The 22,040-nt window shown below is 40.2% G+C and overlaps 5 protein-coding genes across 6 annotated transcripts; 4 read left to right on the top strand and 1 right to left on the bottom strand.

Annotated features, from left to right (window-relative positions):
- Positions 1 to 949: 949 nt before the first annotated feature.
- On the bottom strand, positions 950 to 6,588 carry LOC132791251 (uncharacterized). Its single transcript, XM_060800096.1, has 6 exons — positions 6,487 to 6,588; positions 3,090 to 4,515; positions 2,308 to 2,440; positions 2,101 to 2,243; positions 1,696 to 2,040; positions 950 to 1,639 (listed from the first exon to the last, which is right to left on the bottom strand). The coding sequence occupies exons 2-6, from the start codon at positions 4,453 to 4,455 to the stop codon at positions 1,098 to 1,100; spliced, it is 2,529 nt and encodes an 842-aa protein (XP_060656079.1). The 5' UTR covers positions 4,456 to 4,515; positions 6,487 to 6,588; the 3' UTR covers positions 950 to 1,097.
- A 551-nt stretch (positions 6,589 to 7,139) lies between these two features.
- On the top strand, positions 7,140 to 8,502 carry LOC132790119 (nucleoplasmin-like protein ANO39). 2 transcript variants are annotated; one of them, XM_060798557.1, is made up of 4 exons: positions 7,140 to 7,247; positions 7,308 to 7,488; positions 7,552 to 7,810; positions 7,869 to 8,502. In XM_060798557.1, coding segments are annotated over exons 1-4 (822 nt in total). In that variant the 5' UTR covers positions 7,140 to 7,245; the 3' UTR covers positions 8,249 to 8,502. The 2 variants fall into 2 exon arrangements, with proteins under 2 accessions (XP_060654540.1, XP_060654539.1); XM_060798556.1 differs by having other exon boundaries at positions 7,866 to 8,500.
- A 791-nt stretch (positions 8,503 to 9,293) lies between these two features.
- Positions 9,294 to 15,004, top strand: LOC132790118 (Fanconi anemia group I protein). Its single transcript, XM_060798555.1, has 13 exons — positions 9,294 to 9,509; positions 9,567 to 10,021; positions 10,081 to 10,316; positions 10,582 to 10,691; positions 10,751 to 11,204; positions 11,267 to 11,355; positions 11,418 to 11,527; positions 11,674 to 11,939; positions 11,997 to 12,331; positions 12,395 to 12,732; positions 12,798 to 13,129; positions 13,195 to 13,966; positions 14,025 to 15,004. Exons 1-13 carry the CDS (start codon positions 9,414 to 9,416, stop codon positions 14,620 to 14,622), a joined length of 4,191 nt encoding a protein of 1,396 aa, XP_060654538.1. The 5' UTR covers positions 9,294 to 9,413; the 3' UTR covers positions 14,623 to 15,004.
- A 1,614-nt stretch (positions 15,005 to 16,618) lies between these two features.
- LOC132790422 (uncharacterized) lies at positions 16,619 to 18,494 on the top strand. The gene is made up of 4 exons (XM_060798936.1): positions 16,619 to 16,867; positions 17,264 to 17,501; positions 17,559 to 17,692; positions 17,760 to 18,494. The coding sequence occupies exons 1-4, from the start codon at positions 16,783 to 16,785 to the stop codon at positions 18,326 to 18,328; spliced, it is 1,026 nt and encodes a 341-aa protein (XP_060654919.1). The 5' UTR covers positions 16,619 to 16,782; the 3' UTR covers positions 18,329 to 18,494.
- Positions 18,495 to 20,593: 2,099 nt separating this feature from the next.
- On the top strand, positions 20,594 to 22,040 carry LOC132792571 (MORN repeat-containing protein 3). Its single transcript, XM_060801996.1, has 2 exons — positions 20,594 to 21,193; positions 21,250 to 22,040. The coding sequence occupies exons 1-2, from the start codon at positions 20,716 to 20,718 to the stop codon at positions 21,657 to 21,659; spliced, it is 888 nt and encodes a 295-aa protein (XP_060657979.1). The 5' UTR covers positions 20,594 to 20,715; the 3' UTR covers positions 21,660 to 22,040.

The raw sequence follows: 22,040 nt of genomic DNA, 5'->3' as shown, positions 1-22,040 counted from the left end.
TTTCTCACTCGTTGTCACACATATTGTCGCATTGCTTCTTGTCACTCCGACATCAGCGTTATGATATGTTTTCATAAATAATAGTACAACAAATTACAATTCATTTACCTTGTCGGATTCGTCTAATAACTGGAGCTCCAGATTCCTCCGCAGTCTTGTCAATATTTAACAACAGCAAATCTCGACTCGGATCCTTCACAAAGTCATGAAATCTTATCAAAGCACCGCCTCCATAATAAATATATTGCAGATTGGGCAGAGTGTAAGCTAATCGATCCAAGTAACGGCGACTATAATCATAGTCGTTCTCATCCACATAAGAGATTGGACTGGGCACTAGCAGAGCCACTAACGAACGTCCACCAAGGTCACCTGCTGATCTTTCAGTCTCCAGCAAATCCTCAACTCGTGTGCTTAGGGTATTGAGAATTGCTGGTAAGTTAAACCCTGGGGGGATCTATACATCACATAGTATTGTTATAGTTATTCTTCTTTCCTTTTAAGTATTAAGTGTAATACTTACGCCAATAATGTGAAGTAAAGTTCCATTGCTGGTATACATCAACTATATAGTCGGTTGTATTCACGATAACTGCAGCATCAGAAGCCGCAAAGAGCGTTACGGTGCTGCCGTATGGATGAATATTTAGATTTTGTAACACATACCTTCAATTAAAATCGAATTAATTTAAATAGTCAAACAGTTAATGATTATACTTACGAAACATAGTCAACTACCCAGTAATATGGCCAGTTAGTGTCTACGAACACGAAGACATTGGCCTTAATCGTTGTCTTATTGGATATATCCGAAGCTGGCTCTGGCTGAAAGAAGTCCATTATGCCTGTAAATAATAAAGAGGCTTTACAAAGTTAGATATGAACTATTTAATTATTTTCTAACAGGAACCACTTTAGGAAAGCTGATCACAAGTGAAAACCCAATCTCTGTAGTTCTAGTGGGGGGACTTTATTAGCGACTTTCGTCAATTGAACTTACAACTTAAATAAAAAAATCATAATAATAATTTAGGTCAAAAGTGGGTAATTTGAACTCTGTTACACTGCACTGCAACTAAATCTACAATTTGTGTGTATTATTGGACAGATTGCTGCAGCAGCAGGGCCAGCAGAATGGTCAAGAGACTGCCCGCCAATCCGGCAACTCCACTATAGCAACCCATGTTGACCGAGGACACAAGGTAACGCCATTCATCCGGCGTTTGACACTCATCCTGCGTGCAGGATGTTGTGTTGATGGTGCCCGGCTGCACAGACAAGTAGAGAGGCGGACATTGCGTTATGGTGTAGTAACCATTGCAGGCACTTGACAGATCATAGGAGAAGCTGTTGGTGATCTGCGTACAGGACTGATCCGTAGTGCCTGTCGTTGTCGTGGACGAAGTCGTCGAGTTCTGCTGTGGCCACTCATAGCTGCGCGAGGTGCAGACGGTGAAGGTGCCGCCATTCTGGGATTGAATGGTCACCACTCTATTGGCGCCAGTGCCATAGAAGTAATTCGACGCCATGCGGTAGAAGTTGACGGTTCCTGGTCGCACATACTGATACATCTGATCGGTACCCCACGTAGATGTGTACCAGGCAGATCCACAACGTGGGTTGATGATACGGCGTGGAACTGTAAGTCAAAGTGTTAGAAATATTCTTTTATGACACCTCTTTGGAGAAACTTACTCGTTATTATGCGCTTAGCCACGGGTCCGGCTGAAGTGGCTACCGTACTGCCGATGGTGAGGGAGAACAGATCCTTGGTGGAGTCGCGCACAAAGCTGGCGAAGCGCTGAATGCTACCGCCGCCGTAGTAGATGAAACGCAGATCCGGAATCTGCTCGTTGATGTACTGCAACTCAGTTGTTGCATAGCTGGAGTCGCCATCATTCACAGTTGCTTGATTCGGCAGAATCAAAGCCACTAGAGAGCGACCACCGACAGAGGAATTTGTCTGCTCGCCATTGAGCAGAGTCTGGGTCAAGTTTTGAATAGTGCGCAACACCGTGGGCAGATTGAATCCCTGAGTATCTGTAGAAGAAAGACAAATATTATATTTAAGTTGATTAAAAGGACTTTTAAAGGACTTACACTGCGCTTGCGTGGTCACATTCCACTGCTGGTAAACGTCGGTGATGTAGTTCGTGGTGTTGACAATAACCGAGCCATCGTAGGCTGAGAGCATCGTTACGGAACTGGCATAAGGATGTATGTTCAGCTGCTGCAGGATATAACTACAGAATCAGAAGAATGGGGTTAAAAATGTATTTTTTGATTGCCAGATTGGTTCAGACTCACGCAACATAGTCAACAATGGAGCTGTACTGCCACGATGTGTCCAAGAAGATGAACAGATTCGTCATAGGGGTGATAATGGCCGACAAGTCCTGATTAGTGGTAGCCGAGCACGACACATCATTCAAGGATTGTGCTGTTAGGGTTAAGATATAAAAGAGATGCAGGTTGGCCATGAGAGGTCGCGGTGTTGGATTACGGAAGCGATGGAGAACCACAAAAAATATAAGAAGTTCTTATTAGGAACAAAAATACATCTACTCTACTTTTTAATGAAAAGTGTTCAATTGGTTCCAATCATATAAATTGTGTTAATTAATATCGATTAAATTTAAACATTACCTGTGATAGTACACTTTAAATTTAACTTTTAAATATATGGGTACATGAAAGACAAATATCACTGTTTACATATATACATAATGTGTATGTTCATTGTACAAGTCCATGTGTTTTTGACACCCCTACTTATGAGTACAAATTTGTTAAAAAAGGACATGAATACCTGGGGTGAGTGTCGCTCGACTTTGCGACAATTTAACTTAATGCCGCACCCCGTATATTAAAATAGACACTCAGCTATTAAAACTCTAAACAAACTTAATATCTTTTCGCTAAGCGGCCAATGTTATTTGGTTGTCTATGCCATGCGTATTTCTTTGGCAGCGCAGCTAAGTGAATTTTGATATTAAATGAGGTGAGGAGAAGACAAAACCCTATTCTTATTAAATATTCCACAAGTGGTTCCATGTTTTGCTCTTTGCTTGGTAATGTGGTATACTTACGGACATAGGTAACCAACGAAAGGGACGCAGTGCTGGCGAAATTGGCTATCGTATCGGGTTGAAGTGTAACCTTCAGCTGCATCTCGTTATCGAGCACCTGGGCAAAGGCACTGACTTGACCCTGCATCTCAGTGGTGGGCGCCACAATGGGGAACTGCGACTGGCGGCTGCAAGCCGTAATGCCCGAGCCCAGAACACCTGTGGTCGAGTAGTACATGCGAAGCAGTTGCGACAACTTCAGACTGGAGGCTTGTGTCTTCCACTGGGCAATGTTCTTGGCAATGATCAAGCCATCGAGTCCTCCTCGTATCTCCGCGTCGGTGGCTTCCAGATTAGTGCGTTGCGTGAGGAAATACCAGTGAGGCAGCACCGTGTCATTCCAGCCACCGGTGGCACCCACCGAAGCCGCATTGTTTGTGGAAACTGGCACCTGGACAAGAGTCACCTCAGCCAGATCACCGCCAAGCGTGGCGGCCCAGCGATTGTCAATCGATGTCGCCGTCGTTTGCCGTTGTGGGCGACCACGTCGCTGAGAAGAATGCCTGAGCAGCGTGTTTACAGCCACATTTTGCTGCTGCAAGCCCGTGGCGACACCAGCAATCAAAGCTCCAGCCGAAACGGTGCCCCAAGGAGTCCGCACCACGCCGTCTTCCACGGGACATTGGCTCTGACCCTCGGTGCCTGCATAGGCCCAATCCGTGTCGTAATCTAGTTCACCGAGCTGCACATAGTTGGAGCCGGAGAGAGCCCGTTTCCGGGACTTGTCCAGCCACTCGGCGTCGCCAATGAAGTTATTGCTGGCATCTCTATTGAGACCCCGGGGCAAACGTTGAGCGCGATACTGCGAGAGCTGGCTACAAACGGTATTCTCATCGCCACGGGCTCGGGTATCGAACGTGCTGGACATCATAAAGTGCAGAGAGCAGCGCTCAGTGCTGGTAAGCGAGCTGTTGGGGAAGGTATTTGCATTGCCCTGCAGGAGGAGGGAGAGCAGAATGCGCAGCTTGGGGAATTGAAATCCGGTTGGACTGTAGGGAATGACACCGCTAACAGCTTGGACGCCAGCAGCTCGCTTAATGCCATCTTGACGGAATCGATGCAGCAGGGCCACAGACACCTGTCTAATGTCCATCTGGTAACCAGTGGCCACGTAACTATTCTCGACCTTCTCAATCAGTGAGATCAATGTATCCATGTTGGCGGGCAGACGATTGTCGCGATTCATGAAATATGAGGTGTTGTAGCATTCTATCAGCGAGGGCGGAATTTGAAGTTGTGCATTCTCCTGAGCCTGCGCCGGGCTGATTGTCAGGATCAGACCCAGGCAAAGGCAGACAGCGGCTGCCTGGAACTCTGCGAGTTGCATGCCGATGTTGCTCCTTGTTGTCGTTGTGTGTAAATGTGTGTGGGGATCGTTGAATGGAAACTGAAAGATATGATAGAGCGGAGTTAGTGAAACCTTTGGGCAGGTTAGTATTTGATTTCTTCCCCTGCCCCCGATATGGCTTTCAATACCAAAATTTACTGTGGTTAGTTACAACACCTCTCAACTTATCACATTGGCCCTGGCCCAAAAACAGAAATACCCAAGCCACTGAGTCAGCGCCCATACGGCTTACAATTGTCCACGAAGTAATACCCCACCGATAAGAATACCGTTTCTATACAGTGTGGTTACTTATCAGGCGACGGACGAACAGCTATATTTATGTTTGATTTACGCGCATGTGTAAACTCTGTTATCCTTATCGTTAGACAAACATTTGAACAGTGCACAGGTTGGGTTTTTTAAAATGACCCTAAAATGTGCACGGTGCAATCATTATTGATCTGATAAACGATTAAATTCATTAGTTTCCTTTGGGTTCGCCGCTTCTTTTTGTTGAGTCAGGTGCTGTTGCTGAAAAATATCTAGAAGTGTTGATGCTTATCTCTCTGTGTCGTGGACCAGAAAACACACAATAACAAGTGATAAGTAAAAAAGCTACTTTTGAGAGTGTTCACTGTGGAGATACGCGCAAGCTCTTCTCATATCTAATGTGAACAAAATACTATTACGATTATGAAATCTGTTATAAATACTTAGATCCATCATGCGCAGCATTATGCCTGAATAACATATAACTTTATTATGTGCCCGTAAAAAACGATTTTTTGTATAAGTATACGGTTACAACCCTTTTCACTTTTTAGAAACAATTTAAATGTGATGCTAAAACTTGGAAACCAATATTCATTAAATTTCTTTACATTAACATAACGTTTTTAGATTTCTTAAAAATCAATAGTTTAGTTGAAACTGAGAAATAGTGAAGGCAACCCCATTGAATAAACAGATTATTATTTTTTGTAAAACTAATTAATTAATTAAAACTTTTCATTTCGGAACTTCGGGTAAGCAATGAAGTGTGGACAAATTCCAAAAGGTTTTTACCGCCTTTTTAGATACTGAAGACATTTTGTTGTGGTCGCTGAGATACGTTTAAAACCATCTATATTCTCAGATAGAGCTAACCTACTTATCATGTTGGCTAAGAGAAAGGAGTACTTTCAAACGAACCGTAAGCTATGTGTCACTTCCGGTCTAACTGCAATTAACGTCTTGTAAAAGGCTTTGTAATAGCATACTCAAAATTTCTTTGACCGACGGAAGCTGATGTCATAGAGCCAACACTCATACACTTATCAAGTGAAATAAAGTTCATATAATAAAAAGCTTGTAAGCGCATGAGTCAAGTTAGCCTGATATGCGTATATATAAATTCAGTATCTTGTTATCAATTATTATCAGTTTCGCAAAGAATTTGTTCAAATTCACAGTTGCTCGCCCCCTCATTCAATATACATAAATACTCGCCGTTCGGATTGGACACTACCGTTAGTTAGAGAGCTTTATAGAAAAACTATTGCCCAACCATAAAGCACGAAATATCGATAAGTAATACGTGAGTCAGGTTTTCCAGTAGAACTTGGAACTTTGTTATATATGAAGAACTGCAAATTGTCCCTTTTCGTTGAGAGCTTCTACATATACATATGCATAAATGTGTGAACACTATTTGTATAGTCTTATATGAATGCACAACACTACACTACGATTTTACGCGATGAGATAAGATAACTTTTAATTGTTTAAGCACAGTTAGTTGAGTTTTTAAAGAATTTAGCACAAAATAATTGGGGCGTTTTCTTTTATGTATAGTTTTATTCAATTGTTATTATTATTATTATATTTTTATTATAATAATATAATTATTATCACACGAATGACTTCGACTATAAATCGGTTAAAATGGGTATATTTATCAACCATGTTTAGCTGTTATTATCTTAACTAATTTATTTCTCACAGTATTTTTGAATTCTTTCTCTCACAACCAAAGTTTTTCCGTATTACCTTGTTCCACCTGCTAAACTATTCGAACTGATTGTACAGTATTTGGGCAAGCAGGTGCCTCACCCGTATGTGTCGAGTTGCGTAGAGTGTTGTAATCTCGTCAACCTGCTTATCAGTCCCCAATACTAATAGCACTGATTAGATATGGGTCTTTTGGATCTGAGTGAATAATACTCTACACTGAGCACACTGTGCGAATCAAAACCAAACCATAATCTATATACAAGTCAACAAATGGTGTAGACTTTTAGCGCTTGTAAAAATGGCAAACGAGAAACGAAAGACTCGTTTAGTTGAACACATATGAGATATTCAACAACTATGCACAACTAAACCATTCATGAAACACTCAATTGTATTTGATTAATTTTTCATGCACTGCTTGCTTCGCGCGTAATACTTCAATATAGATAAAAAATATCGATAATAATCGACAATGATAGTTTGTGTGACCATACTGTCATAAGGTTTCGGTTAAAAAGGTATTATACTAAAAATAATGTCTTCTAAGTTTGTTGAAAGTAATTGATATGATAAGAAACAATTTATTTGTCTACTTTTGTTTTTGGAGAAAAGGCAAAAAAAAAAATCGTTCATAAGTGGCGCTACACATAAAATTCTTACATACCTAATCAAATTCACAAACTGTTGCAGTGGTATAATTTGGTATAATTTACATCGTAAAATAGCGCTTAAGAAAATTTAAACTTGTGGGCACCCTACAAAGGCACTATCAATACAAAAAATCAATATATCAAAATGTAAATAAAAAGCGTGCATGTATTTAATTTATTAATCTAATGGACATGTATAAATTGCAGGGGGAAACACAGAACTGCACAACAGGATGCGATTTTCGTCGCATTCATGGAACGGCATCCAATCATAGCCAAAAACTACTACAAAGGTGATAAATTGGCCAGCGAAGCGGCTTGGAAGAGGCTGAGCAAGGAATTAAATAGCGTGGGGCCGCCAGTAAAAGAATCTGGCGAATGGAAACGAGTAAATAGTCGTTAATGACTTTCAATACTTTCGAGTTTCTGAAACCTTGACAAATTCTTAAAGGTATGGAAGGATTGGAAAAATGGCATTCGCAAGAAGATAGCGAACAACAGGCTGGAGCCGAATGCCACTGGAAAGAGTTCTTTGTACCAAGACACTTTGACGCCTTTGGAGGATGCAGTGGCAACTATCACCGATCTATATGAGATAGCCGACGTAATCGTAGAGTCTCAACCCAAGTCTAAAGTTCGCAAAGAGGAGAATTCAAATATGAGCTTACATGACATTAAAACTGATCGCGACGAAGAAGCATTTGAGAATGGTGAGAATACTTAACATTAATAATTATAATAATTGGAAATAATTATTTTGCTTAGAAGACAGCGAGCAGGAGGAGGATGACGAGGAAGAAGACGACGATGATGGCGATTCTAATGAGTCAATCAGCATTCAAAACGTCGGTGTTAAAATGGAGCAACAAATGCATCATCATTCCCCAGCCAAAAAACGAAAGTTAGAGCATGATACACTCAATGGGTCATTTGCGGGAGACAAAACAGTGCTAATGGACATAGCCAAGGAACTACGCGACCTCAATCGACAGACTAGATTAAATGCTCAGCGCACAGAAGCGAATACGGAGGCTTTATTAGCTATGGGAACACAGATCTCTGATCTGATGCAACAGCAACTGAAAGAGCGCAAGCGACTTAATGCAATAATGGAGAAGTTTATGCTAAAGATGGAGACTACCGACTAATATATATAATCATTTAATACAAATACATTTAAGGTACGACGTTCAACGAATCATAATTTTCTGTATATGAAATTCATATACATTAGTGCAATCGATTAAATTCGCTTTCTATATTAAGAATTATAAAAAATGTGAAATTGATCGTCATATTCAAGTTGCTGGTCAATTTCATTTTATGTTGATAATATAAAAAAATAAATGTAACGATGGTTTTATTTTATATGTTAATTTTGAGTTAGAAAACGCTGCAAATACTCCCAATTTTTTTTTTGCTGAATTTGTGAATGTTTTTTTTCTTATTTAAGTTCAGCTATAATTTTAATAAATAAATAAAATTTATTGTATAGAATAGAAAACAAAAGTACGTTGGACTAGGATCATTAGGCGTGTCTTTATACAAGTTCAAAGCTTGTGAAGATAATAAGGTTTTCTCATGATACTTTTGGGATCATCCATTTTAATAATAATTTATTTTTTTTATTTACGTTCAATATGCTTGGGATCGGCTTCAAAGAAAGAAAAGTATACCCTGAAAATTTTTAAAATCTTTAATTTGAATTATAGTTTAATTGCAGTAATTACTTTCCAAATAGTGTTAGTATTAATTTTAATTGTAGCTAACCTTTTTAAATAAATACATTTTTGAAATCCTAATTGATAAAATGGAATTAAACTGATTATTTGCTGAGTGTTTTTCATAGCAATTTATATTCTGTTCTTTATTTTTGTTTGAACATTTATTACCTTTGATTTGCATTCATTCTTGAATTCAAAGATACGCGCCAATTGTAGTTTAACATTCATTTTTACGGATAAATGTCTTCATTGCGCTGTGAATGACACATTTTCTTAGAGATGGTTTTGGAAATATCGAATGACATTGCGCAGAAACACGTTCGGATTGAACGCTCAACATAAATTATGGTTAGCGGATGAAATCAAAATAAAAAATAATTATTTAATTGGTGGTCATTAACATTTGCAATTCATTTATAGTTGAATGTCGGAGTACCACTGATTTTAATCGATACAGGGCAGAAGACTATCGATAGCCAGCACCTTCCATCGCCAATCTGCAAATCAGCGCCAAAACTGCGGCGGAATTGTTTTTAAATTAAATTTAATTTTGGCCTTTTGTGAAAGTAATTAAAGGTTTCCTAACATCATGTCCGGCACCTTGGATGTTAGGGTTTGCAAGCTCGGTGAAAAGAATCAAGTAGATGAGCTGCGTGAGCTCATCAAGAAGACCACGATTAAGGAAGTAAGTAGCGTCAGATTCAAAGTAAGTCAGACATCATTTCATTAAGCAACCTTTTAGTTAACCACAGCACTGAAAGCACGGCTGCCGAGGAGTGATTGCATCAATTTTTGGAATTATCTTTTGTTGGCGTGTGATGTGAACAATGCGGAGACACGTGAGAAACGTTTTGCCTGCGTTCAATGCTTTCTGGAGGGATTGCGCACCATCGAAATGAGTTACAAGCTAAGCGTCGATTTGATTACACGTCTTCATCAAGATTTGCCCAGCTTTTCGTCGGACGAGTTAAACTGGATTCTGGAGCACTGCGTGGATGATATGCGAGCTGGAGACGCCAAATGTGTCGCCTGGAAGGATCTCCTGCCAGAGACTCTGCTTGTGCTCATTACCAAACCTCGTCTTGTCATCAATGGCATTGCTATGGCCGGCAACGAACTCCGAGATAGTACCGTGAGGAATCTCTGCACTATGCGTTGGCCTTCCTCCATCCTAACGCCTATTGCCGACATGTTTAGGTGACTGTCGCATTTCTAGTTGTGCCTCCAATCAACTAATTGTTTATCTTTTTTTGCAGCACTCTAAAGTTAAACAATGGGGAGCGTTTGACAGTTCTTAACAAGTTTTCAGGTGCTTTGCAGGACCTGTCGCCAATGGAGCTACCAGCTCTGTGCTACCAGCTCTTCTCCATGTGCCAAAGCGCTACTCAACTCATCATTCCATTGCTGGCATTGGAAAAGTACTTTTATCGCAACTACTACAAGCGCTTGTTTTCGGACATGTCTAGCAATTCCACAGATTTTGATAGTATTGGTATGCACTCGATTTACTTCTTATATCTGATATTTACTATATAGTGTATTGATAAGCCAAAAGAAAGTGTATATCACTGTATATTCATTTTTGCTAAATTTATAGGCAAGATTAATTTATTATCTGACAAAAAATATCTATATCAAGCTGGTTGTTCGTAACAGTTTTTAGGTATTTCTCAGATGGACAAATACTACTAATTTAAATACTACGGGCTTTGTAGTTATTTGAAAACAGGTCTAATATTGACTTTTAAACCTTATAGATAATTATTCGGATAAGGAGCTGCGCGAGGCGGAGGAGACAGTTCTGCATCATTTGAACTATTGTACCATGTATTTGCTGAACGAACAGCATATATCTATAATGCTCAGGGTAATACCCAACATTCAAAATATATTATATAAGCCATGCTACAGTTTCATTGATTTCAGAACTTTCTTTATATGCCCGATGTAATACTGACACCGTTTATGCTCAGCGCAATTATCTCGATGACGTCTGTGAATCGTGATCCTGAATCTGCAAGACCCTCAAGCTGCATTCTGCTTCCATTTCTACGCAACGTCATCAAACACAATGAGGATGAGCGTACACTGGCTGATCACTCTGTTTGGTGTCGCGATACACTACAACGTCAGCAAGTGGATTTGCATCAAGTGTTTACAGTACTCATCGATCAGAATAAGGACGGCAAGGATGTTATAACGCCCGGCTTGGTACATTTAGCATTTACCCTACTTAAAGCTCAGAACTCGCCAAAACTGAATACGCTAGCCATAACATTTCTGACCAAGTTTATACGAAGGCGGTTCATGTTTGGCCAGGGTATTATTAAACGTATTGCCGAATGGATGGTTGTAGATCAGGTGCAAAATCAGTTCTCGGGTAATTAACTTTCTTACAACTTATTTGCGAGCTCTAGTTAAAAACCATTTTTTTTTTTGTAGAATGTCTTACAATGCTGAGTGTGGCCGACACTTACACTGTTTCTGAGTGCTTAGAAACTATTACAGATGTTATGGAAGATTTTCTTTGGGTAAGTCGCCTATTTTCATCTCTATATTTGGCATTTTAATATTATCTCACAATACATTTCAGCTGCCTGGTGAGCAATCCATGCGCATGATGAACTTTATATTGCCTTTACTCAAACTTTCGAATCATGTTCGAGATGCTTTAATCGAAGTGCTTCGTAAAGCTATGACTAAGTAAGTGAACCCTAATTCTTTATCATTTTGAATATTTCTATTAAGATTTAAAAATAACTTGAAATTAATTAGTTTTGCGTTTAATAATTTTAAAACAGCTATCAAAAAGAGTTTCAAACTATTATTTAAAAGTTAAATTTATTTAGGGACCTTCGAATTCGTCGAATGGCGATCTTTGGCTTCTGTATGATTCTTAAGCAGCTGAACAATAGTAATTCTGTGCGTCCATCTCAGAATGCAAGTAGCTTCTGCACACAGCATAACATCTCTGGCTATTCAATGATGACACAAAGCTCATTAGGTAGTCGAAGCAATCCGCAGCGAAATTTCGATATGCTCACCTTAGAGATAATTGGCATTCTTCGCAGCTGCTTTGATCAACAATTGGAGATACGTCGTACACTCTACGAGAGTGAGTAGATAAGATTGTTAGTTTGAAATGCATTAATTCTATTATGCTCTTCTACAGATCTCCAACGAGCAGTTGAGCTTAATGCTAAGCTCGTTCCTCACGTACTTCAGTTTGTTGATTTTCACTTACGCAGCTTTTTTGACACTCCGCCCGCTGATCAGGTGGGGGACGATCTGGATACACGCTTCAACATCAACTATGAGCAGCTAATTGGTTCTAATGACGATTACGCAGAATTGAAGGATAATCTAGGCTGCCTTGTACAATTTGTTTCCTATTGCTTGGCAATTTTTGAACGTGTGCCTTCTGGCTGCGATGTGCGTGAAATGCGCAGACTATTGACGCTTTGCATCCAGAGATTGGTGGCCAACAGATTGTCATTAGAGGATACGGTAGGTTGCATTGAATCTAACTATTTGTGACAACTTAATTCATACTTGAAACTCTCGTTCAAGGTTGCGCCAGCTACACACTTGAAATGCGCCCGCATTCAACAAGAGTTGAACCTTATTGAGGGTTTAATTTCGCATTCACTACTCACTTCTAAGCCAAATAACGATGATATAAAACACGTTCTGCCTCTGTTCAAACAGCATCAAAAATTGCTAAAAGGTCTTCACGGCTTGGCAGACTCGTCGAAGAAATCTCAAAAACAGTCAAAATTAAATACGAATGACAGCAATTTAACTGTCAATGTCAGTGTGAGTACAGCTAAACTTAAAGATATCTGCAAGCATCCTGAGAATATTTGGGATCTTAATATACTGGAAAGGTTGCTCCATGTGCTACATGAGTAAGTTTTATAAACTTGTAGAGATAATATAAATTTTGTATGTCATTCAATGACTTCCATTTTAGCGATCTTGTGCCCTTTGCAACTGCTGAAAATACATCGCAATTGCGAAGCTACGAGCCTTTGGTTCGCTATGTGCTTGAGATTACTGCCCAGAAGGTAAAGGCCATACGTGAGGAGCCCGATTACAAACAGTTATCCTTTAGTAAGCGTACTTTAAAACTGCTAACCGATATCACCAAAGTGATCTATGAGAGATGCATTCGTCGTCTGCCTGATCTATGGCGAGATTTTGACCTGGAGAGCGCTGCTTTGGCAGCACACTGTTTTATGGAATGCATACGTACTGCTCATGAGACGTTTGCAAAACGCTTTAAAGAATTTGTGAAAGGTTTTGGTAAGAGTTAAATCAACTTTTCACCTTAATCAAAGAATTTTCATTAAGTTTAAATATATTTTCAGATATGGCCATTGTAAACAGAAGCAAAGAGGTGACATATGTGCTGCAGGGTGTGCTTGATCAGTTCATGAAGGAGGAAGACAGCAACGATAATCCTGCTGAAGCTCTCAGTACTGATAGGAATGGAGCCAAGTTACCTGTTTACCTAATGGAGTCGCTGGAAATTCTTTACGATCACATTGGATATGGCGAACGTGCGACAATTGATTCCTACACTTGGCTGCTTGAATTTTGTCAAAGTTGGGAGGTGCGAAATCCAGAAATGGGAATTGTGCATCGAGTATTATTTGCACAACGCCAGAAAACTCATTCAGGTTTATTCTTTGATGCTGTCGCCAGACAATTGGGTCACGTTTTGGGGAATCAGAATGATGATAATGTGAACCAAGAATCAGATTTGGGACTTAAAACTCTGGATATGAACACAACAGCAAGTTGTCTGCAGTATATTTATGCAGTAGTGCAGAAGCAGCTAGAGGATGTGGATTATTTTATTAACAAGGCCAACAATCTAAAATATAAATGTAACATTGTGCCAGAGACCGATCGAGTCTACTATCGAGGCAATCTAGAGACATTAGAAGGTTCTATCTGCACGCAGTTGATTTTGATTACGCGCACACTGTTAGAACTTACAAATGTGTGCATACCACTCGGAAGTCACATGGATGGATTAATGAAGCTTCTAATACAACTGTACACGTGCCTCAAGAATCTGGCCAGACACTACCTGGTTGGCTACTCGGCAGACTCAAGCAATGGCATGAGTAACAAGTAAGTTAGACTAGCATGATTTCCAGCTTTTACCGATTGTCTGAACTTTTTCCTTTAGGTTTGAGCAGCTTCTACGAAATGTAGGTAAGCCATTGCCGGCAAACATCTATCAGTTGATATCTTATGTGGAGTACAATATTCTGGACGATCACTCAAAGGAGCCGGCAGCAAAGCGCAAACCGCAAGTAGAGCGTGCCAAAGTGCTCCGCGAAACACGTCTCATACCCAAGGTGATATTGGCCATTGAGAACTTTAACAAGCACATCATATTGCTGTCGAAGAAGGCCAAGACAAATGACCGCCTGGCAAACTATCTGCATTTTGGTGCAGTGCGTGACTTTAACATCAAGTCGGGTGATTTGAAAGCAGTTATCGAACGCACCTATTCGCACAGCAGTCAGATTGAGGTGTCTGATAGTAATTTGGAAAATGTGGAGGACGACGAAGATCAGGAGGAGGAACAACAAGAACCCGCCAGCGAAGATGAACACGCCAGCAACGTTGAAGAGTCAGCTGAGGTTGAGGAGGAGCAGCCACCGCCTCCAAAAAAGCAACAGGAAACCACTCGCAAAGCTCTGCGAAGACGACGCGTTCCCAACGAAGATGCGGAGGAGTCGCAACCTAAACGTAGGCGTGGACGGCCCACAAAGAAATAAGAGCGGCCTCTGTGCTCAATCATTGTGAGGATGTTGGATGGTGGATGTATGGTGGATTGGGGGCACTTTTAAGAGCAATAGCAACGCATGTGCCTGTATCATCAACATCGTCGTCATTCGTTGCTAAATCCATTTAAGTTTTTAACTTGTGTTTTTATGTACTTTTGCGCAAATTTGATGCCCGCACGCAATAGAGAAACTGCGTTCCACCTTGCCACCTTTCGCAGCTCACATGGCGAGTGGCCGACCCATCATTTTATTGCACTTGAAAACTTAATTAGGCCAAAATGCGGTGTGAACGCCTATATATATATTTTTTTCAGCTCTGTATCAAGCTGTGCGAGATTTTTATTACATGCATCAAATGTAATTTGTTACCAAATTTGATGTGTTTCTATCTTCTTCAAAACGGCATAAATAAAAGAAAACTTCTACGAGGGGTTGGGGTAGTTGTTAAGTGGAGTGGGCAGGGTTGAAACCGCTGTTCCTGATGGCCTGCCAACGGTTTGCTTTTTCTTCGTTTTTTTGGTTTTGCAGCAGAGAGCCATCATTTAAATTCGTGGCAGGTCTTATGGCCAGGTAACTTTTGAGTTTTGCCTCACATCAAACTGAAATCTACCGGATATTAAAGGGCCACATTTAAGGAAACTGTTTGGTAGGGGGATTAGTTTCTTGGATTGTTGGTTAGTATGCTGCTGCGAAATTTCAACCCTAATCTCGCGTTAGCAAAAACTCGGGCAAGCATTGGGTGTCAAGGGTCAGCGCGCTTGAATGGTGCGCCAAGAGGCGCGAGAGTTTTGGAGATGGCTGGCTTTGTTTAATTGTGGTTGCAATTTGCACAAATGTGGTATTCGCAATTTTTTTTCATCGAATAAAATTTATTTGATTTGTCTAAAAATAGTGAATAATAAGAAAATTTGAGTTACATTCAATGTATTAAATTTGCTCAATCACTTGGATTTTAATTGTTATGAACGGTACAGAAAACTAGGGCCGTATTGTTCGAAATATTTTCAATAGAAATTGTATAAGTGTAGATAGTGTTTCATTAATTTTATTTCAGATAAAAGAACTAATTGTGCATATAAACAGTTATAATAAATCGGCCAAAAATAACATGAGAATAAAGTATTAGAATATTTAACATGTATTTATTTTTATCCTCGATGTGCTTTTTATTATTCTTGATTTGTTTTCATTGTTTTATTTCTTAGTTTGTTGCTGTTTATAGGTGACCTTAATAAATAAATTGAAAAATATAACACAAATTATTAGTACAATAGAAGGTTGCTGAACTCTAACGACTTCAAATATATTCTTACTATTTCCACTATGAACAATATTAACAACCTTTAAACTGTTTTTATTTCAATTAAAGTGTATATTTTAAGCTCCAAATTGTCACTCGATTGCGTCATCACGAGAATTCCCCACACTTGCATCATTTATATTTGCTTCGTTAGCAAAGTATAAATTTGCATTAAGGAAGCACATAAATATTTTGTGGTTCTTATTTTGCTTTTGTTTTTTGTTTATTCTTTTGATATTTTCCTGCATTTCTAACAAGTTTAGCGCCACGGCAAGTGTTTGATTTTCAATTGCGAGAAAGTATCCAGAAGTGGGTTTTTGTTGCATAGAGCAAAACTGTGTGCTGGGATAGGGGAGGTGTCTAAATTTATTATTCAAATTTCCTCAGTTGATTTGCTTGCATTTATTATTAAACATTACAGACGCGATTCAAGCTTTGTTTTAATTCACTTAAAACTACATAAATTTTACTTTACATGCAAGCCGCGCTAGCGCGAGCGCGACTCACGTGCCTCAGGGCCAGCTATGAGCTTCATTTCCAATAGATACGAAGATACAAATGTATCTACGGCCGTCCGAATGCTCGTAAAAGCGACGAAAAGCGTTGTCGCTGCGAGTAGCGATCCAACAGTTTAGCTCACGATGAGACATTTAATTCAATCAAAAGACCAGCGGGCGACTTGACGAATCTTTAGTCGATCACTCGAGCGCAACGACAACGGTTCACATTCCAGCGTTTCCGTTCCAAAACGCACTTCTCGTCTATATTTAGTAGTAGTAGAGCGTTAGTTCAGTTAATCACGCTCCTCGAATTTAATTCATACGAGTGCCCGGGGTGAATGCAATTTTAAGATGTTTTCGAAACGCTGCTGCAAAATGTTGCAACTGTTGCTGTTGCTGCTGCTGTCAATGTGCCACTGGAGCAGCGCCAAATTGCGTAAGTATTTGATAATAAGGAAATCCATGAACTGAAGGTCGATCGCAACAGTTTGCCGTTCATCAATCAATCAATCGCTTAGACAAGTTTCATTCACTACACTTAAAGGGCCGCTGACCTGAGCCAACTTAAAACGAATCCAAAAAAATAAGTGCAATAACAACAATAGCTGAACGATTACAGCTGTTGCGCATATTAATTATGCTCACCGAGACATCGAAGGTTGATTTAAAAATAAACAAGTAAACACCACAACATGAGCACTTTTAAGAATTGCAAACGCAGCAACGTGAACTGAAGCTATTGAATGCCACACGATCTTTGCTTGAGGTCAAGGTGTGGCTAACCCATTTCGTATGTACTGACTTCCCCATTGCTTCTGCTTCCCATTTAAAGCGTCCAGTATAACACCCTGCGCACGTGACGATCCGCAGCTGGAGCGTTGCATTATAAATGCCGTCTACCAGGTGAGACCTCTGCTGGTGCATGGCGACTTGGGAGATGGCTATCGAACACCGCCGCTGGAGCCGCTGCAGCTGGACAACATTGAGCTGGGAAGCAGCAGTCAGTTCCAGGCTGTATTCATGGATCTTTATGCCCGCGGAGGCAGCAACTTCACCATCGATCGTATTATGTAGGTAGCTGTTGAGTTTACAGTTTGACCAGCACTACATGATATTCTTATCGACAGCGCCAAGCCAGAGGATATCTCGTATGATCTGTGGATAACTTTGCCACGCATTGTATTCAGCGGAAAGTATTTTATGCGTCTTAATCTGCTGCTGCTGGATATTCAGGGCAAGGGCACAATGCGTGGATACTGTGGTTAGTCTTGGTGTTATTCTGAAACTCGTCTCGTCTTTTAACTGATGTGTGATATTTTTGCTTAAAGAGAGCGCCAAGGCAGCCGTAAAGATGCGTGGTACTCGCTACTTGCGCAATGGATTGGAGTACGTCAAGTTCACCAAGATGACTATGCGCATCCAGTTCAAGGACTTTAAGTTGCAGCTGGATAATCTATTCAATGGCAATGGAGTTCTGGGTGAAGCGGGCAATGCGCTAATCAATGACAATCAGGATCTCTATTTGAATGAGATTGTGCCAGGCCTGGAGCGTGGACTCTCAAAGAAGTTTCTGGATGTTGCCAACGAGATTTTGGCCACAGCCACATTTGATGAAATGTTTCCGCCTAGCCGCACTATCGTTAATCCCATTTCCTTTCCAAATCATGCATCCGGCTCTGGCTCTGGCTCTGGCACAGTGGGTCCCAACATATTTGAAACACCATTCGCCTCTCGTAATCCCACTGGCGGCATCTTGGATCAATTGCCACCTAGAAGCAGCAGTCATAGCCATAACCAGAGGCCCAAACAACCAGTGAACAATCCAGCGGGCGGCATTTTTGGCGAGTCGTTGCCAGGGGGAGGCATCATTGATCCCAGGCTAAACTTGGGCAGTTAAGATGTAAACACATTGTTTTTGAATTTATTGAGGTCTCTGCTTAATGTCATTTTCTATGTAATTTCACAACAAAATTATGCGGCATTCTTTTTCGCGCAGGAGGAAGTGAAAATCCTTTTGAATTAAAAGAAAATGGAAGCTAAAACAGACTTGCAATAAAATTATTGTTATACAGTTAACATTTGATATTGTAAAGGGATATTGTTGGAAAGTTAGTTGGGTGGAATCATTAATTATATTCTCGCGCCTTAATGGATCGAACTACTTAAGTAGTTTGAAAGCAGCCGAGTCTAAAGCTGGTCCTTTGCCACCTGACTACTCTGGGTACAGTTGCCTTCTCATCCGAGCGCTAATTTGCCTAAGAGCGCTTAATGTCTTACTCCATTTGCTTGCTTTTGAGCTGAGGAGCTTGGCAAACTTTTTAATCCACCACAAGCTCAGGACAGTTTTGCATATTAAGCGCAAAGTTTGGGACTGCAAAACAGCACCAGGGGGACACTTTAAGGGCAGACAAACAAGCACACACACACAGCAACACCTCTGCATTTTACACCTGTTCGATGTGGCACAGGACACGTGCCCCACGTTGCTGGCGCTGCTGCTGCTTCTCCTTTCTCTTCGGAGCCTGTGATTAATCACCGGCAACGACAAAGATGAATTTACAAAGATTTCGTGTGGTGAAAAGTTTTTACTTTCGCCTGGACAGTTAATTGTGTTAGATGTAGATGGACTTCTAGCTCGGACTTGGACTTGGTAACAACAGTAAAAAATAAATAAAAAGTGTTGGGCGTCGCTAATTAAATTCATGCGTAGCAGCTGTCGGAAGAGGAACGAGGACCAAAGTGAAAAAAAAAAACGAAAGAAGCATTATCGACTTTTAGGCGCTGAATATTTCAAATGAAAATGTTTTTGATGTAAACACAGGGACAGCAGCAGCATCAGCATCATCAACAGCATCGTCAGTTGCCACGACCTCGCTGTCCTTGCGATCTAAAAGGAAACCCTTGGCAACATCTTTGACCAATCCCATTGGCAATGGCGAATGGCGAACACTGCGCTGCTCGCTGGCAAAGTGTCGCCGACATTAATTTCATTTATTAATTTTTAACTACGCCCGCGCACGAAAATAAAAGCAACTTGATAAATGGGAGACCCGAAATCTTTCGCGTGGCACATTTTGTTTTCCTTTGTGCCATTTCCCCTCGATTTTCTTTTCTCTTTTCTTTATTTTTTGGCAGGCGCTTCCTTTTTCCTTTCGCTTTTTTTCATTTTTGGACAGCATTTTCTTGCTTCGGCTTGCTTTGTTGCTGTTGCTGTTGTTAATTTTTTTTAATTCTTTGCTTTTCACTTGAAAGGCGCTTGAAACGTGAAGATGCGCCGCGGTCCGCTAATGTCCTTTCTTTTATCATTAAGTAGACAGCGTGGGTGACTTGGGGTTGTTGCTGTTTCTACTGCCGTTTTGTGGGCGTGGTAAAGCTGCCATCGTACCCATTGTCCTGGGGATGGAACCGAAAAACCCAAGGACCAAGCTCATGCTCAGGTATTTGCGGCCATTAGTGAAAAAAGGACGCGCTGTCGGCTTAAAGTTCGAAGGTTGCGACGATGGAACAAAGTAGATAACGATAAGAAGGGAAAATATTATAAACAAAAAACGTCAGTGAGTATGATGTACTTTCATAAATAAACCAAAGCAATAAACATCCGTTGCGATCATGATTGGTATTTTAATAATTGATGATAATACTGGCAAAACAATTAAAATTAAAAATATATGTGATTTAACAAATGCGTAACCAGAAATACCTAACGAAAATAATATGAAATTCTACAATTACAGGCATGTAAGGAATATGTGGAGGCATTGAAACCACAATAATGAAGTTCAAGTAAAGTATTGTTGAATTTCTATATTTGTTTAAATGGCTTGCGATAATTTCTCCCCATTTGAACAATAATAAATCGGAAATTTGGTTGCGATTGGATAATAATCTCAGAAGTTAGACAATAAATAATTTTAAATGACAAAAACCGGCTGGAGCTATCGTTTATCATTGCAAATATAGTACTTAGTATTTTTTTTTTTATAATTTTTTGGCATATAAATTTAGTAAGTTTTAATGATAATAGTGTATAGTTTTAATTTTATTTGAAAATAGTGCCAGGCATCTCAAATTCGATCACACTCTACTGCAGTTATGTCACTTGTCTAGACTATCAAAGTAAACATAGATTTAACCCTTGAATTATTCTCTCAAAACCAAGTGCTCTATTATAATTTGTGTATCCATACTTCAGAGATGGAAAATATATTAATATTAGCTGGGGATACAATTTTAGTTTCGTTCACTAATATTTATTAAATATTACACTATTTTGAAATACTTACAATGAGCGGTTGTGTAAAGCGTTACTTTTGTCCAAATAAGCCCATTAAGACTTCAGGATGTCGTTCTACTTTCTACTATCCCAACGGAGGCTCCTATTCAGGCTACTGGCTGAACAACAAGAATCACGGCTGGGGAGTCAAGGTGACTGCAGAACGTCAATCAAGTGACTTTGCGGGAAAGAAAGAACCTGATGGGCAGCTAATCTATAAGGGCTTATGGAATCACGGGAAACGTGATGGTTGTGGATCGATGATACGTAAGCGCGGGACGGATTTGCAGACGATCTACACAGGAAAATGGATGGATGATATGAAGCACGGTATGGGCAAGCATTTCTATCCGGATGGTTGTGTCTACTTTGGGGAATGGGAGAGGAATCGTCGTCATGGCTTGGGCATACAGTGGCATGCAGATGGCAGCATCTATCTGGGTGAGTGGGAGACTGGCTTCAAGCATGGATTGGGAGTGCTGTTCTACGGTGAGTATAGCATTGGAATTGATTGACGTCAGTAATAATTATCCAAATAAACTTAGCAAATGGCTATCGCTACGAGGGACACTTTGCCCGTGGCTTTAAGAATGGCGAAGGTGTCTTCTATCATATGCACACTGGACAGATTCAGAAGGGAATGTGGCAGAATGATAATGCACGTGTTTCGCTTATGCAAGATGCCCCACAAATTAGACGTAACGATGCTGTCACGCCCCTTCCCATTCCTCGCAATTGTCTGAGGTACCCCAACCAAATCATACGCGATCTCTTTAAACGATTTAGGCCACACGGTGATAAACCACATCGTCGCTTTAATGATATGGTTAGCCTTGAGTTCATTCACCGACAGCGACAATTTGCATCCTTTGAGGAACGTTTTTCGAGTCCATCTGGCATAGATATATATCCTAACTCCGGTTTTGTTTGCACCTGTGATTGCAAAGTGTATTGAAAATCACTTTTAAATTGTACGTTTGTTGTGTGAAAAAGTCCAGTAAACCTTAAAAGCTTAGCTAAAAAATTGAAAAGAAATCTCTGGATGTCCTTTAACTAGATGCTGTCAACGACACTAAGGTCCTTCGCAGTTATTCGGGTTAGCCGCAAATGTAGAAGCCGTACAATGGGCCAAGCATAATAATAAATGCAAAAAGGATGAGGGATGTGTGAAGTGCGGACACCTGGTTTGGTCAGCCATCGATTCAATTTAACCTGCTTTTGTCAGTTGTAAATCATTTCACATGCAAATGTTGGCCGAGTTCTTGTTGCCCTTGGGACGCCATTAAATTGTAAACTTCTTCAACAGCATAATCAATTTAATAAAGGATAACAAGAT

Source organism: Drosophila nasuta, chromosome 3, assembly GCF_023558535.2.
Source record: "Drosophila nasuta strain 15112-1781.00 chromosome 3, ASM2355853v1, whole genome shotgun sequence".
NCBI classification, from domain to species: domain Eukaryota; kingdom Metazoa; phylum Arthropoda; class Insecta; order Diptera; family Drosophilidae; genus Drosophila; species Drosophila nasuta.
This window is presented reverse-complemented; position numbering and strand designations above follow the sequence as displayed.

Coding starts and splice junctions, on each gene's coding strand:
- LOC132791251 (XM_060800096.1), bottom strand. CDS start 4,455: ATGCAACTCGCAGAGTTCCAGGCAGCCGCTGTCTGCCTTTGCCTGGGT. Junction 2,244..2,307: donor TCCATTGTTGACTATGTTGC/GTGAGTCTGAAC, acceptor CTGATTCTGTAG/TTATATCCTGCAGCAGCTGA. Junction 2,041..2,100: donor TGTGACCACGCAAGCGCAGT/GTAAGTCCTTTA, acceptor TTTCTTCTACAG/ATACTCAGGGATTCAATCTG.
- LOC132790119 (XM_060798556.1), top strand. Junction 7,489..7,551: donor AATCTGGCGAATGGAAACGA/GTAAATAGTCGT, acceptor AAATTCTTAAAG/GTATGGAAGGATTGGAAAAA. Junction 7,811..7,865: donor CGAAGAAGCATTTGAGAATG/GTGAGAATACTT, acceptor TATTTTGCTTAG/AAGACAGCGAGCAGGAGGAG.
- LOC132790118 (XM_060798555.1), top strand. CDS start 9,414: ATGTCCGGCACCTTGGATGTTAGGGTTTGCAAGCTCGGTGAAAAGAAT. Junction 10,317..10,581: donor CACAGATTTTGATAGTATTG/GTATGCACTCGA, acceptor TAAACCTTATAG/ATAATTATTCGGATAAGGAG. Junction 10,692..10,750: donor ATATATCTATAATGCTCAGG/GTAATACCCAAC, acceptor CATTGATTTCAG/AACTTTCTTTATATGCCCGA.
- LOC132790422 (XM_060798936.1), top strand. CDS start 16,783: ATGTTTTCGAAACGCTGCTGCAAAATGTTGCAACTGTTGCTGTTGCTG. Junction 16,868..17,263: donor CTGGAGCAGCGCCAAATTGC/GTAAGTATTTGA, acceptor TCCCATTTAAAG/CGTCCAGTATAACACCCTGC. Junction 17,693..17,759: donor CACAATGCGTGGATACTGTG/GTTAGTCTTGGT, acceptor TTTTGCTTAAAG/AGAGCGCCAAGGCAGCCGTA.
- LOC132792571 (XM_060801996.1), top strand. CDS start 20,716: ATGAGCGGTTGTGTAAAGCGTTACTTTTGTCCAAATAAGCCCATTAAG. Junction 21,194..21,249: donor ATTGGGAGTGCTGTTCTACG/GTGAGTATAGCA, acceptor AAATAAACTTAG/CAAATGGCTATCGCTACGAG.